This window comes from Ailuropoda melanoleuca, chromosome 16 (genome assembly GCF_002007445.2).
Source record: "Ailuropoda melanoleuca isolate Jingjing chromosome 16, ASM200744v2, whole genome shotgun sequence".
Classification (NCBI taxonomy): domain Eukaryota; kingdom Metazoa; phylum Chordata; class Mammalia; order Carnivora; family Ursidae; genus Ailuropoda; species Ailuropoda melanoleuca.
Genome location: NC_048233.1, coordinates 28,871,278 through 28,888,122, shown reverse-complemented (window position 1 = coordinate 28,888,122; position 16,845 = coordinate 28,871,278). Strand labels below are relative to the sequence as shown.

The following is a 16,845-nucleotide window of genomic DNA, read 5'->3' as shown; positions in this document are numbered from 1 at the left end:
GGGGTGATAAAAATTTTTAGAAATAGATGCTATTTGATGATTGGACAATACTGTGACTTTAATTGAATGCCATTAAATTATACTTAAAAATGGTTAAATTACCAGTCTGCCTCCAACCTTTCCCTTCCCAAATAATCTTCCATAACGACTAGAATTATCCTCCTAAAATGGGTACTCCTCTGACTGAAAGTTTTATTTTTATAGCAGGAAGTTTTCCGAATTCTGAAGATATCTGACATTCCATAATCTTGTTCTTAGATGCCTTTGCTGCCTTACCTCCTGTTATATCCCGTCACTGTACATGCCATTCTCCAAATACACCCTGCATTACTCTTTGCTGTCCCAAAGCCTAAAACACCCTTCTACTTATTGCCTCCCCAAATTCTATTCAGAGCCCAACCTAAACACATTCTTAACTATGGCACTCTCCCAATCCCTGAGAGAAATGTAAATGTTCTCTTCAATGTTTTAAAGGCGTAAATGATTACACAGATATTTGCATTTGCTTTATTTACTTATAAAACTCCCCATATATGTTATAATACGTATTCAGAAATGTGCTTATATTTAATAAGTATTTAAATAAAAATACTTGATTATACTCCTGTTTGCCACATAATCGTCCCTCGTGTTGCCTTGTTCTACCTTACCCACTAAGCTTTTTCAAAGTTCATCTTATAATCTTTATTTCCCTCAATATGCCATATATCTAGATATAGATATGGATAAAATAACCAGCCATTCACCAATTCAATACTGTCTTTATGGAATTAACTCACATAAAAGGCCACCTGGTTCACACAAAAGTACACAGAATACACAAGTGTGTGTATAATTTTACAGGTGGTGCAATCTGAATAAGCTCTGAGTTGTACCAATGTCCACTTCTCATTTTGTTACTGTCCTATAGTTATGCAAAATGTCAGCACTGGGGAAGATGGGGTGAAGGATTAACAGGATCTAGGAAGGCACCTTTATTTGCAACTTCCTGGAAGTCTATAATTACTTCAAAATTAAAAGATTTTTTTTAAGTGACAGTTCAGAGAAATGAACATTCTTATATTGCTAGTAGTAAAACAATACAATCTACTAACAGTATGGCAACAGTAAGAGACTTTTAGGATGTTCCTACCCTTTAACACAGTAATTCCATTCTAGGAATTTAGCCTACAGGTTTACTCTGAAACATGCCCCCCAAATAGTCTATCACAACACTGTTTATATATGTGTATGAATAAAAACGATCTATCAGTAGTAGCGTACTGGTTCAAGAAAAGAGAGTGTATCTAAAAAAGTAACATGCCATGTAAATTTTTAAGATTATAGAAATGTATAATTAATATTAGTTGTTTGTGACACGTTGATTGAAAGAAATGATTCCAAAAAAGCATGATAGTATTTTGATCTGAAATACAGACATTTATAATATTTTACAGATGCTTAGAAAAATGTCTAGGTTCATGCCAAAATTAGCAGGGACTATTTCTGGGTAGTGGAATTAAGTAATTTTGTCCTTTTATTCTTTTTATCTGCATTTTCTTTTTTTGTTTCATGAAAAATTAGAGTGTGTCTATTAAAGAAACATTTAAAAAGAAATTACCAAATATTTTTAAATGCTAATCAAAGTCTTGTTTAAAAAAAACTGAAATTTTTACTCTGCTTTACCTAAGTTTGCAAAGCATTTTTACACATACATCAGATATCATCCTATTATTTCTGCAAAATACTATTCTGCAGATTATAAATCAAAATCAGAAAATCTCAGAGTTAAAGTCACTGCTACAAAAGCTAAAGTAATCCAGCAATTCAGATAACCAAATTCAGAGAGAAATTTTTTACTTACAGCTCTGAAGTTTCAATATATTTTGCAGTTCCTTCAATAGTGTTACAATATTCTGTGGCAAATTTGGTAATAAGCTGGAGTAAAGTAGCACTTTTATCATCCACAGGTTCGCCATAGCTGTTTAGGAGAGACTGATACTGAGCAGCTAGAACATTTATCCTTGTTTTCAGCTCTGGCAAGCAATCTCTTATATGATGCATCAATAGCCTAATAAAGGTTAGAAAGAAATGATTTTAAAGAAAAATATATTTTGAAGACCCAAACAGGTCAAATTTTTAAAATGCCAATAATGGTAAAAGCTGTCAGATTTGTCGTGGCAGGAAATAATGCAATCTTAGGCTAGATGTAAATACTTATTTACTGAAAATAATGATATGAACAAAGACAACTGGTCAGCACTTTTTAAATTTGCCTTCAACCCATCAAACTAGTATTTGCTAGAAAACCACATATAAATTGAAAAAAATTTTTGATTTCTTATTTTTTACAATGAGTACTTAGCACAGTGAAAATCAATCTTATTAAGATCCAACTCCATCAGGCTTTAATTTATTTAGGAAATAAGACAAAGGTAAGAGAAAACAGCTTTCATTTCAGTCATTTATAAATTATCTAGAAAGGTTTTCCAGTCCCTCTACTATCAATGGATATTAAAGATTCGAGGTATATACTTCAAATTCTTTTTATGAACAATAGAAGACATCCTAAAATAAGAATCGATTATGTGAAAATTATACATTTTAATTTAGTTCCTGAAATCCCAAGTGGAAATTAAGTCACCTGCTATCTAGTTCTATTACCAAAAGTAAATTGACTGTCAAGAACTTCATAATTAAGACATTTTAAAAATTCCTTTGAGGGACGCCTGGGTGGCTCCTTAAGCGTCTGCCTTCGGCTCAGGGCGTGATCCCAACATTCTGGGATCAAGCCCCACATCAGGCCCCTCTGCTGGAAGCCTACTTCTTCCTCTCCCACTCCCCCTGCTTGTCTCTCTCTCACTGTCTCTCTCTCTGTCAAATAAATAAATAAAATCTTTAAAAAAAAAATAAAAATTCCTTTGAGCTTTCCTAGACTACATAATTTAATGCCAACCACCCGAATTAAAAAAGACATCTACTTTATAAGAACCTACTGTATAAGAAACAAAACCTGAAACTGTACACACAAGAATGTTATGAAAATATAAGGAAATAAAAAATGAGAGCTCTCAGACACCTACTGGCAAACCAAAAGGACCTCACTTTCCAAGAGTAAAAATGTTACCTGTTTAGAGTCCTAGCAAGATACTTAGTTCCATTTCTATTAGCCAGAGATGGGTATTTCTTTTGAAGGAAAGCATATTCATCACGGATTGAATCAGTTACACTCTTCTTATTGTTAATGTCTAGCTGGCTCCTAAGGTTGAAAAATAACAAACTGTTTAATTAAAAGTCAGTTGTGTCCTCTACATACCTTAGATGATGATGGTAGCGCCACACGTTGTTTGTAATGCCTGACATGGGCTGTGTTATCGAATTCTTGTCATAATTCTATGCAGCAGGTATTATCCCATTTTACAGCAAAGGAACCGAGGCTCAGGGACATTAACCTACCCAAGGTCACATGTTAAGCACTTCCGCCAAGACTCAATCTGTGACTTGTGATACCTAAATAGTTTAGGCCTCACTGCTACCATTAACTGCTGTCAAAAGCAGTACTCTGAAGTAACAGGGATAGTCAGGTGAAAAAAAGTATAAATATGATAACTAGCTGTATTATTTTATCCATATACAGACAACTAATTTCTACCAAAAATAATTAACTTGAAGAGCAGTCATTCACAAATGCAACAGTTTTATACCATGAAAAGAGAAGGAGGGATTAAAAAAAAAAAGCTGAAGTATGGGTGAGGTAGGACATATGAATAAAGCAGACAACTGTAAAGGGTCTTCGGTATCACTTAGTAAAAACAGTTTCATTTAGAAAAGGCCTGAGACCCAAAGATGTTAGGTGTCATTTAAATCCACATTATGTATCTAGTTTATGGACAAACTAGGAGTAGAACCCAGATCTCCTGTTAATTTCAATGCTTCCTACTTTATAAAGGCTTTCTGAATGAAGAGAGATCTTCATTTGCAATCTGCTTTCACTGTGTGACTTTGGTAGATGTATAACTTAAGTCTTCTGATTATAAAATAAACATCAACCCCTACCGTGCAAATTATACTTTTTTTTTCTTATCCAGTGCACTCCTCATATGTAACATAATAGGCAGAAATTTTTCAAGCCTAGCTATTAAATTTTCTTCCATTTTATGGACTGCTTACTTTAAAAAAAACACCTTCCACTACAAACGCCCACAGGAGGCTTTAGTGAACCTCTTCCTCTAGAGCAATGAATTCCTAGCAATACCAAGATTATAGTAAAAGGGGAAAAGAGGGATAATATCACATTTTAGACTGCTTTTAAAAATTCAGATTTGCTTTGAAATGGGAATGCTGCAATTCTTATCCCATTCTTGACTGCTAACCTGTTAACTACTCCAATTATTCCAAGTTTGACTGGTATAACCCTTCCCATCAATACATCCATGGCATCAGTACCCGCATCCATGAGGTCAAGTTTAGTGATTACAGCTAAGGTTCTGCGGCCTGGTAAATGCAAAAAAGAAAATGATCCATTAAATAAAGGTATTAGGTATTAAAGAAAAATCCTCATCTATAATCCCTCCTTAACATTACCTCTGTCATCATTTTCTAACCTTTGCTTACAAATACTGTTTTTAAAAACTAATTTTAGGGACACATGGGTGGCTCAGTCAGGTCATGATCTCAGGGTCATAAGATCAAGCCCCTTGTCAGGGCCCCAGCCTCAGCAGTCTACTTGTCCCTCTCCCTCTGTCCCTCCCCAGCTAGTGCTCCCTTTCTCTCTCTTTCTTTTTTTTTTTTTTTTTTTTTTTTTTTTAAAGATTTTATTTATTTATTCGACAGAGATAGAGACAGCCAGCGAGAGAGGGAACACAAGTAGGGGGAGTGGGAGAGGAAGAAGCAGGCTCATAGCAGAGGAGCCTGATGTGGGGCTCGATCCCAGAACGCCGGGATCACGCCCTGAGTCGAAGGCAGACGCTTAACCGCTGTGCCACCCAGGCGCCCCCCTTTCTCTCTCTTTCAAACAAACAAACAAACAAACAAATAAATAAAATCTTTTTTAAAAAGACAAATGCTGTACTGAGCCAGCCAGGTACCCCTAGAACTTACCTTTTAATCTAAAATGACAAGTGGTAAAAACTTCTTAAAAATTTGAAATTAAAAAATTAAAAATTACTGTTTATGGTAATTTTCATTAGCAGTTTTCACATTAACTTTTCCTAACAAATTTTTATTTCAAATTCTTCTTCGAAGCAGGAAAAAGGAAACATGACACAGCTCACAGAACCTCCAAATACTCAGGTTAAAAAAAAATTAGCTCCTATATGGAGCGCAAAGCTACATTTATTAGCAGTAATAGTAACTACTCGCCTACAAGGTGCCATTTTATATATATTAAGAGATGCACATCACAGCATTAGTCAAATACGATACACTGACCCACAGTATGAACTAAATTAGGATTTACGAACATAATCCTTAGGGTTATGAATGCTTCATAAAAGGATTTTACCTTTATTTCTTAGAATTTCATCTGCCTTGTCTAAATATTTTTCTACATCCACAGAATGTAGATACCACAATTTTCTACTATACCATAATAATCTACAATGATTACCTATTATGATAGTTATTCTTAGAAGTCAGCCATTCAAAAATCTAAATCATTTTATTTATACAACACAAACCCTCTTTGCATAGCCCATCTTATTTTAAAATCATTAGGCAACCATTCATTACAAATATGGACATCATGTAAAGTGTTTTTGCCTTGACTATACAGCAACTAACCCATTAAAACTTTATTTTCCATCAGAATTTTTATTTGTAATTATAAGCAAAATAGGAATGTATTATTTTTTAAATCTGCATTAACAGCTAGAAAAATTACTTTTAAAATTAGATATTCCTCTCTTGAGGGCAGATTTACCACTGTTAACCAAGCATCTCATTCAATATTAACATCTGTCCTTACCATCTGGATCTACCTCTCTTGAAATCTTAAGTGCCTCTGATGTTGCCATATCTGTATTAGCAGCAGTGACAGCAAGGATGATGGAATTTGGGTTACTGATGAACCGAAGAATGAGCTCTCTGATTTGAAGCTCAATATCCTTAGGCTGATCACCTACAGGCACCTGAACCGAACAGAGACGAGCAAGGAACTAATAAAAATCAACTCAGCTTCCCCCACCCCCATTTAATCTACAGAATATAGGTATTACTCCATACACAGGTAGTTAAAATGAAGAAAGTATATACTACTACTAGTAGTAGTATGTGAAAGTCTCAAAACGTACCTCTTACAAATACCAAAAGTTTACCATGTAAAGGATTGGTCAATGATAACTGCCTAGAGACAAATTCTTCGTTCAGTCAATTAGCAAGTACTTACCGGCAGCCTACTCTATTTCAGGCGCTGTTCTACATCAGGTATGTCACAGTACTGATTAAAAAAGACTGAAATTCCTGTCTTCATAGAGTTTATATTTTAGTGATGAGAAGTAGATAATAAGCAAATACAAATGTAGTATCTAGGTGGTGGTAGAGCTATGGGAAAAAATTAAGCAGAACACGAAGCTAGGGAATGATTAGAGAAGGTTATACTTTTAAATTATCATTTTAAATAGGATTATGCTTTTAAATAGAGTAACGAGGGAAGAAGTCACTCAGATAATGACATTTAAGAGAATGAGCAGACAGTGGGGAACCTGTTTCTTCTCCCTCTGCCTGTTGCTCCCCCATTTGTGCTCGCTCGCTCTCTCTCTGAAAAATAAGTATTTTTTTAAAAAATAAGAAAAAATTTTTAAAAAGAGAGAATGAGCAGAAACGGAAGGAGATAAGGGAGAGGTACATGTAGATATCTGGGGGAAGAATATTCCAGCAGAATGAACAGTAAGGGCAAAAAACTGGAACAGATGGAGTTAGAAGAATAACAGGGATATTTTCTCTTTTAAGAACTTAAGCTTTGACTGTGAATGAAATGAAAAGCCACTGGAGAGATTCTGAACCAAGGAATGACACAATCTAATTTTCACCTTAATAGCATCACTTTGGCTGCTTGCTTAAGAACAGATTATGAGGAAGACCTATTAGGAGGTTACTGCAGTAATCCAGCTGACAGGAGAGTGGCTAGACCAGGATGGTAGCTATCAATTTGTAAGATATAACGGAGTTCTGGATATATTTTAAATGTAAGGAGAGCCAAAAGGATCTTCTGAGGAAGTAGGGTGTGTCATAAAGAGTGTCAACGATGACTACAAACTTTTTGGCTAAGCAACTGATAGAAGACAGCTGCTATTTATTGAGGTGGGGGAGACTACAGAAGGATCGAATAAGGTTGACGGATAGGTCAGAAATTTAGCATAATACACATCAAGTTTGAAATTCCTATTAGACACTTCAGCGTACATATCAAATAGACAGTTGGATATACAAGTCTGGAGATGTTTACATGCTGTCAGCATACAGACACTCATGTATTTAAAGCCATAGTTTGGATGAAATCATCAAGGGGGCGGGTAGGTGTACCCAACTGACGAGAGTTAGTCTAAAAACAGGCCTGAGGCACTCACTGTGGACACACTGGGAAGATAAGAAACCAGCAGAAGAGAAAGAGGAGTGGTCAGTAAGACTGGAGAGAAACCTGCAGAGTATGGTATCCTGGAAGTCAAGTAAAGAAAGTGTTTCAAGGAGAAGGGAGGGCTCAACTATATCAATGCTGCTAATAGGCCAAGTTGATTGTGGCGGGGGGGGGGGGNTGGTGGGGGGGGGGGGGGGGGGAACCAAAAACTGATTATTCTCATATGAGGTCAAGCAAAAACCACCACAGTTGAAAACAAACATGACCAAATCCACAATGAGTAACAACTAATCTTTACCTTGGTCATTCCTGGCAAATCCACAAGTGTCAGATTGACAACATTGGGTGAAAAAATCTTAAGATGAATTGGCTCAGGGCTTACTCCCTAAAAATAAGTTTTAAAATATCATATTAAAGTCACATTAAAATTTCAGTGAAATATAAAATGCTAAAGTACACCTCATTTCAAGTAGATAACATTAGATGCTTTTAAATATGAATTAAACCATGAACATTTGAATGATCAAAACCTGATGAAACACATGGCAAGTAAGACAGACAGCCATATAGCAGGTGATAATCTTATCAAATCCTCTAACATTAATATACAAAATTTATTTCCCCTGCATTACTTCCCATTCTTGTCTCTTGATTCTGACCAGACAAAACTTCTTAAATATGTTTAACAGACTTAGTGCTGAACAAAAGAAAACTGTATCACTACCCAAATGTATGGGGTTCTTGAGTAAACAGTGAGGCACAGGGTAACAAGTTATCCAAATCAACTTGGTTCCTAATCTTTGAATATCAGGTAGCAGAAGTGTATATTGTAAGAGATCCCTCGGAAAATTTCTCCGTATCTTCAGATCCCTGAATTCAATTAGTGAGAATCTGGATAGTGAGAGATACCTCTATTTTCTCTCCCCTAGACTGAGATTATTATCCAGATTGCCTTCGCTTCACCACTGGTCCTCTACAAGTTCTAAAGCTGAGCCAGTAAAAAGGCACAACGAAAATGTGCATAACTAGTCTTTGCACATGCCCTTCTTTATCCTTGGAAACGTCCTCTCATCTTACCTGCCTTATATCTTCTTTCATTAACCCAATGAAAATTCTAATTTCCCAGAAAGCTTTTTTGGAACATCCTTCATACTCTGAGTTACATTAAATTACTCCGAACTACTTTTCTATTTCAAATACACCAATGTTCCAAAGTCATATGCTGATATTCAGCATACCTACCTAGGTTGTGTACTTCTCGGCATTCCCTTATCACATCCAATACAAAGCTTTGCTCAAATGCCTTTACAATTCCAATCCCACAGATATTTTAAATCTTTCAGGGTTTTATGTTAGGCATATGAAATCATTTAGATATTTATACATATAAAATTACTTACATAAGATCAAAGTATCATTTACTTCATTATAAACATGACTTAGGAGAGACTTTTCACAGATTGGGGGTAGGGGACTTCTCATTCTTTGGACACTGTGGGTAAGAAAACCTGCTAGGTAAGTATATCATATCCCCACGATAAATTAAACATCTTGTTGGTATACAGACTCAATGTTTCATGACATTCAGTTTAGTGTAACTAAAACTTTCCTTTCTGAAACACTAGTCATATCCACTCTAAAGTCTAGCCCTATGTAAAATTACCACCAATTCCTAAGTTCAGTAAATCCGTGGCGATGCAAGAGCGAATTCAGACTGGTATTATGATTAATAACATCCCCCAAATCAAAATTACCCCTGATACAATTACAGGACTGAGGACAAGCTAATCTTATTTCCTTGCCACTTTTCTACCTCTTCTATACAACACCATTATGAGAAATCCAAGGAAGTATGGTAGCAGCAGCAACTCAAAGGTTACCAGATGTCAGTCAGAGAGATAAATATCCTGACTAGGCATAAAGAACTGATATGGCTCCCAAAATGCCTTTTTGTCAGGACAGCCTCTCTGGCAGACAAAAGGGCTCAATGAATACTTGCTGAATATTAATGCTGGGCTAGGGCCCACTTGTGGGATTAAAGAGCCTCTGGATAATACAAGAATGGAGGTTTAAAAAAAAAAATTTTTAAAGGAAGGGAACAGAGAGAAAGACAGCAAGAATAAACAAAGGAAAGAAAACAGAAGCATTTATGGGAAGCAGTGACAGTGCCTGGTGCCAAGATTAATGGCATCTTGGACACCTAATTTACTTTAAATTCTCACAATATTAGAAAACAGGAAAACTAGTAGTTAACATTAGTTGTTACTTTCACTGAAAAAAAACCTCTCTCTTTACTTTCATAGTAAATCTAGCCTTACTCAGGTAAGAGAGTGCTTCAAAATCTCAGAAGTTACATAATGCCTTCATGTTAGAATACAGTCAATTCATCAGAAAAAGCTAACTTATTGTAGCAGTATCAAACAGGAAAATTATACAAGTGCTATGTACATCACAAGATCAAGAATAAATATCTAAATGAAATATCTGGTAGTATAATAAAGCTCTAAGAAACAAATGGGATTTTAAGGAGTTTTTATATATTTGTGAAAACCCCCATTAGTTTCAAATACCAGGACTATGAATTTACAATGCCCATCATACGTTATATGCAGAATACTCTCAGTATATATTTACTGTGTTTATATGCTCCAGCTCTAAAAGATGCCTACCTTATTATTTCCTGAAATCCTTTCTGTTTCATTTTCAATTTCTTGTCGAATTTCATCAAAATCCGTGTAAAGCTAAAAATCATTGAAACAAAAAGCACAACACTCACAGTAAGATCAAGTTTTTAAGTGAGGGGTTCATAAATTTCAAAGATGTCTATGATCTGCTTCACAGAATTAGTAAATTCTAACATATACACATATTTTCTGAGCCAGAGTTTTATATGAGTTTCTCAAAGCTGCCTGATCCCACAACAGTTAATTTCCAAATTACAATAAAGCTCAACTTAATGTGTTTTCCAAATAAACTGCTATGGTTAGAAATGTTACTAAGATTAGATTTATTTTACAAGGAACAGTTGCTTCAAGGTAACATACCACACCAATGATAAGAAACTAAATTATCAAATACTTGCACACAAAAAAATTTTCAACATGTTATTTCTTCATAATATTGGGTGATTGATTACCTTATTTTTGGTGTGAAGAAATTTACCCCATTCTTCTGCTTCAACCCCTGAAAAAGAAAAACTCCGTTTATTGGAAACTACAGGAATTACCTTTTTATCTTAGGAATTCAAAAAGGCAACACAGTATCATTTGTTTCTGTTTTGCCATTGACAAGCAGTATTTTAAGATCTACTAAATTATACTTTCATATTTTAAAAATTGTATCCTGTATTTCAAGAAGTGACTATTTTCAGTTATTCACAGGTCTTCCTTTTGAAATCTAGATTTGAAATCTTGATTCTACAAATAAAATTATTCACTTTTCTTTGTATTTTGTATATAATTATAGTAAAAGTATATGATTTGTTTTTAAATATCTTACACATAAAGCAGTTTATATAATGAAAGTAACTCAACCAAATGGCTAAAAGAAGAAAAACTAAGAATCCTACTGAGTAATGCAAAAAGCACATAAAATAGATTTACATACATAACTCAAGGTAAAAATCTGCAATGTGTAAATGAAACAGCTATTAAATCCATTTTTTTAAAATTTGGTTTCCTACTGGCTACGTATAAGTCACAATTTGTTGTTCCTTTAAAAAGCCCCCTCAGGGGGCGCCTGGGTGGCACAGCGGTTAAGCGTCTGCCTTCGGCTCAGGGCGTGATCCCGGCGTTGTGGGATCGAGCCCCACATTGGGCTCTTCCGCTGTGAGCCTGCTTCTTCCTCTCCCATTCCCCCTGCTTGTGTTCCCTCTCTCGCTGGCTGTCTCTATCTCTGTCAAATAAATAAATAAAATCTTTAAAAAAAAAAAAAGAAAAAGAAAAAGAAAGAAAAGCCCCCTCAGTAGTGCATTCTGTGATTTATATGCACTTTCAAGGTGATTTCCCCCCCGTTGGAAGTGAAGGTTGGAAAGAAATGAAATGAGTGTGTTGGGGACGAGGGTGGGACAGAGAGACCCTAGCATAACTATTGTATGGAGTCGCTACTCTCCATGAAGTTTCCAATAAGGTCTGTTCTTCCTGCGCTTGCTGAGAAAATGGAAAATATATTCACTGTAGGCACTGTTTCAAGCGGTCTAAATCTTGGCGAACAAGTTTTGTTCTAGTTTTTTCAGAGAAACTAGATATGTTTAATTGTACAAAGGTAACCTAACTGCCTTTCCTAAGCACAGCTATTCTGTTTTCGCCAAATTTAGAGTTTTAAATATCTTCATGACTGAGTTTATGAATAATGAACATCAGCCACTGAAATCAAAATAAAAATGACTAAAAGATATTCAAATAAATATTGAAGAAAAAGTGATTCGATTCTTTGGTGGAAATAAGGTAAACAAAACTGGATCCTTTTTGCAAGTAAAATGCTCACCTACTTGAAGCTTAGTACCTTCTTCCAAGGAGTCTCAATGGAGGACTGGAGTAATCTAGGTGAACAGAACTCACAGAGGCAAGTACTACATACCAAAGGGGTGTTTTTAATTTACCTTATCATATATGAGAGGCCTGGCTTAACAAGCATGTTTTTAAAAATAAAAATAAAATAAATTACATTCACCACCAAAAAAAGCCTGCATTCTGATGCAATGCCAAGAGGGAACGAGAACCACCTGCAATCAATGTGGATAGGCAAATAAAAATGGAAGAGAAATAACGCACACAGCCTGTAAGAGTACATAAGCACACATGCAGGCATACTAGAAAAAGAAGGGCCAAAAACAAATGGATAAAGGAAACCTTTAGAAAGGTGTCTTGAGTTTTTCCATGTAGCAGGGTCTGTAGTTAAAGAGAAACAGCACAGAATGATAAGTTTAGTGCTTATCCCTAATATTTTAAACCTTTTTAAAAAATCAAATGTGCAGAAACCTGAACACATTTCAAATGCACAGAGCATTCAATTATTCGAAATTTACAACTGTAATTCCCATTATAATTAATTATAATTAAAGGGATGTAGAGATTGTAAGTGATATAAATGAAGCATACTATGTGTCATAATTTACTGTTATTTTCCATGACAACTAATTGTGTTACCTCTGGTTTCTAGTTCTAACACAACTGGATTAAAATTAATCCACTCTCCAGAAGTGTGCCTTAAATACTTGATATATTTGATATCTACGACTATGGGAAAAGATAAATTGCCTGGTACAAAAAAATCTACAAAGCATACCAAAAACATCTTTCAACACCTCAAAAGTAAATATATACAAGTATTTACCCTATTCACGAAGATTGAGCTTTAAAAGCGATTATTACGTTCTTTGAAATATACTGAATTTAAAAGAACACAAACAACTTTGGTCTTTAATCAGCATGCTGCTTTTGGACTTTGCCTAAAAAGAAATCTGAGGAAAGCTTGATTTGTTTCTTAAAATATATGACAGATAATCATGAAGTTCAAAGTTCAAACTAAACCACTATCTAACTCTAAAAAACAGTGTGAATACGTTTTTGGTAAGATTTTATCAGAAAATTCTTTTACACTGGCAAAAGGGGATGCAAGCTGAGAAATTCTATATATTTGACACCTCAATTATCGTATCTGGTTTGCAGAATAAAGGATTCCACATTGAATAAAATTTCCTGATAATTAAATTATGCCTATTAAACATTAAAATGTTTATTTTAGTCAGTTTTGATGGACCTATATCTAAAATGGATTATACTACTCCATGTCATCCTAAAACACTCTGCTCCTAAACTAAACTATTATTGATAACTTGGGCCTTTCTTACATAACAAAGCCCTGTGAGGCTATAAATCCTTATACAAAATGGTTAGAGACTGATTTTTTCTTTTTGAAAGTTCCATCTGGTTATGTTTTCCTCCCTTTCTCCTCTGTGGTTGTCAGACTGTCAGGTAGTTCATACTCTTGTGGCTAACTCAATGTTTATCTGCTTCATTGTTTCTGATTTTCTCTGTGTTACAAAGATTTATGAGGAAGGTAGACTGTTTATCCTGAGGATAAAGAGGCTCTGGTGAGAAACTAAGGAATTATGACAATTATTAATAAGACATATGAAATTTAATACTCAAAACTTATTTAATCTATTTTGTGTTCCAGGTAGCTAAGCTGTCATTTTAAGTGAGGTTTATGGGTTTTTTTATATAAAATATAAGCACTAAGCTTTGAAAAAATATATATATATATAGGTTAAAATATACAGATTTGCTGACCACCACCAAGAAGAGACACATCAACAAAACATAGTGAACATACAAGCAGAGATACTGAGGAACTGACACTTCTGTAGCTGAAATGTACAGCCTTTTCTAAAAACACTGCCCAGCTCTGCAAATAGTTTCTGAGAGGCAGGATATCTATCATCTGCCCTTTTCATGGTGACTGAAGACAATAAAAAGTTAAACAGACCTAACTAATGCCATATGGTTTCTTAAAGTCTTCTTAGTTTAAAGTATTTGGTAGATTTGACGGAAGTTAGTGCGAATGAAATTTTAAGTGTTATTCTATATACATACATATATATATATATATATATATATATATGAAGCTGAACCACAGGTTAGACCAAAATGATTAAATTCAAGGCTCAGAATTTCAATAATAAAGAAATATTACAGAAATGCAAAGTGATAAATAATATGCCCAGACGAATATAATTAAGAGGCTCCTGGATATCCTCTGGCAGTTTATCCAAAAATATTACTTGTTAACATCTACAACTTCATTAAACTGCTTCAGTGATTAACTTTCTACATCATGATAGGGGTTTGTTGTTTTTTTTTTTTTCTTCCTTAAAAAAAAATTAGGCTTTCACCACCAATGCTCCTATAATAATGGAAAAATAAGATACAAATTAAAATAACTTCAATTTCCTCAATACCATCATCACTTCTTAGGTCAGAATCTAAGAAGTAGAATGAAAGTGCACTGAAAACAGATCTCAGCAGGTAAGTAACAAACGTGGTACTCTGCTGCAAATGTAATAATTACAGCATTTTACAGACTTTTATAAAAAAGACAGTCTGAGCCAAACACTGAACAAAGATTAAATATATTATTTTCATCAAGCATTCCAACCTCACTAATATAAATAGGACACATACTTAATAAGCAATTTTATATCCGTTTATAGACACAACATTTCTCAAAATATTTTCAGTTTAACCAAAGAAGGACTGCTATAAAGGACAGTGCTTATTTTCTTATTATTCCACATTTACTATTGCAGGAGTGGGTGGATCTTAAAAATCAGAATAGTAGGTGCTATGTACGTAAGCCTTAGCCAGAGAAAGATAGTAAAAAAATAAAAGAACCAAAACTCTTTCTAAAAATAATATTTTATTAGCTTAAATGGCAAAAGATTCAAAAGTAGCAGGTACATGGTGAGACCAGAAAAGGGAAGGTGAGATAACACTGCTGTACTGAAAAGCAAAGTCATTTTAATTGTATTTAAAATCTTTAAACTAAAATCTAAACTATTTAAATTTCTAAATCAAAGTTAAAAAATAAATAAGGTTTAAAAATAATAAGGTTTTAAAAAAAACCTTATTAAAACACACCAAAAGACACAAAAACTTTTTCTTTCAAATAACTGATTTCTATTTATCCAGTACCTCACTAAATCCTCCCTAAGCATTAATGACAGTTTACTAATAAGCTGAGTTACCAAAAAGGTACTATTCCAAGTCTACTCATGGTCCTCAAAACAACAAAACTTACTCTTTTTTCACAAGAGAAATTATGCATTCCATTTCTCTTCACAGGACTCCTGCTTCTGTTACAGCCACTGATTTGTCTAATCAATTTATGTATTTTTAAGCAAATTTTTCAAGCAAAAATGAATTTTTAAACGATTTCTATTCCAATTCTAAAATTTACCATTTTCCTCTCCAGTTGTTTTTCGCTTATCTTCGGGTGAAACATGGACTAGCTGCAGAATGAGAGGTCTCCGGGTGACAATACCAGTGCCTCTGGGAAGCAGGTCCCTCCCCACTAGGCTTTCTAGCACTGAGCTCTTTCCACTGCTCTGAAAACAGAATGCACAAGAGAAAAATTAGTTTCTCCACAGATTTTTTTTTTTTAAATATTTACTCATTTGAGAGAGAGACAGAGCGCGCGCACAGACGGAGGGGAAGGCAGAGGGAGAGGGAGAAGCAGGCTCCCCGTTAAGCAGACAGCCTGACACAGGGCTCGATCCCAGGACCTTGGGATCATGACCCAAGCCAAGGCAGATGCTTAACCAAGTGAGCCACCCAGGTGCCCCCCTCCACAGGTTTTTTAATAACTCAATAAAACTACACTAAAAAAGCACCATACAAAGAAATTAAAGGAAAAATTATCGCAAAGATGTTTAAAAAGAAAGTTTAGTCACATTTTCTATTAAATTATCTTTATTCCTTTATAATAAAGACAGAATAAAGTCCCACTCTCCCCCCAAAATTTAAAAAATAAAAAATAAAGTTCCCCCCCCATAATTTTCCCATCTTTTCTGATTCTCTCCCAACCAGGTTTTCAAAACCCGTATAATACTGGTATGTAAAATTATGCCTATGAAAACATATTACTTTAAACGGGGTAGTTCTATACCCTGCTTTTATTTTTAATGTTGCAATCACGGATACTATTCCATATCAACAGACTAACTTCTGCATTTAATAGTTTAGTAGTATTTTACTGTTTGTGAAGCCGAACGCTGACTTGGACATTTAAATGGTTTTTGCTATTAACAACATGGCAGTGCACATGCTTTATACATATAACCTTACTCACATATTACCTTATTAGTTTTATGCATTAAGTGAAATGGCTGTGATTAAAGAGCACAGAGATTTTAAGCATTCACAGATAACTGTCTGTGACTGCACACAAGATGGCAGGAACCAAGCTATCCTTCCCAGGTAATCTGCTGCACTCCCATCAGCACTGGGCATTATCACATTTTTGAATCTTTGCTACTTTGATAGATGAACACTGACAACTCATTTCCTTTACTACTAAAGGCAAGGATCATTTTGTTTAAAGGCTTTCTGTATTTTTCAGTGACTGTTCAAATGCTGTCATTTTATTATTCTTATTAGCTTAAAAAGCCCTTTATCTATGTATTTCATTTTTTGTTCTGAATATTTCCCAACTTTTTATTATGAAAATTTCAAAGCCACAAGAATTTTGAAAATATTAACAGTGGATGTTCACATCTTAAGATGCACCAATTA

General features: G+C 34.6%; 1 protein-coding gene across 8 annotated transcripts in view; it reads right to left on the bottom strand.

The window, feature by feature from the left end:
* DNM1L (dynamin 1 like) overlaps positions 1–16,845 on the bottom strand; it is a 45,408-nt gene that overhangs the window by 10,225 nt on the left and 18,338 nt on the right. For 4 of the 8 annotated variants that reach the window (XM_002916587.4, XM_011221498.3, XM_011221501.3 and 1 more), the window contains exons 2-10: positions 15,512–15,659; positions 12,403–12,441; positions 10,689–10,735; positions 10,222–10,293; positions 7,851–7,937; positions 5,945–6,107; positions 4,353–4,473; positions 3,107–3,238; positions 1,844–2,050 (exon numbers count right to left, since the gene is read on the bottom strand). In XM_002916587.4, the coding sequence (XP_002916633.1) occupies positions 1,844–2,050; positions 3,107–3,238; positions 4,353–4,473; positions 5,945–6,107; positions 7,851–7,937; positions 10,222–10,293; positions 10,689–10,735; positions 12,403–12,441; positions 15,512–15,659 (1,016 nt within the window). The remainder of the gene's footprint in view (positions 1–1,843; positions 2,051–3,106; positions 3,239–4,352; positions 4,474–5,944; positions 6,108–7,850; positions 7,938–10,221; positions 10,294–10,688; positions 10,736–12,402; positions 12,442–15,511; positions 15,660–16,845) is intronic. The other 4 variants (XM_011221499.3, XM_011221500.3, XM_011221503.3 and 1 more) reach the window with 1 other exon arrangement.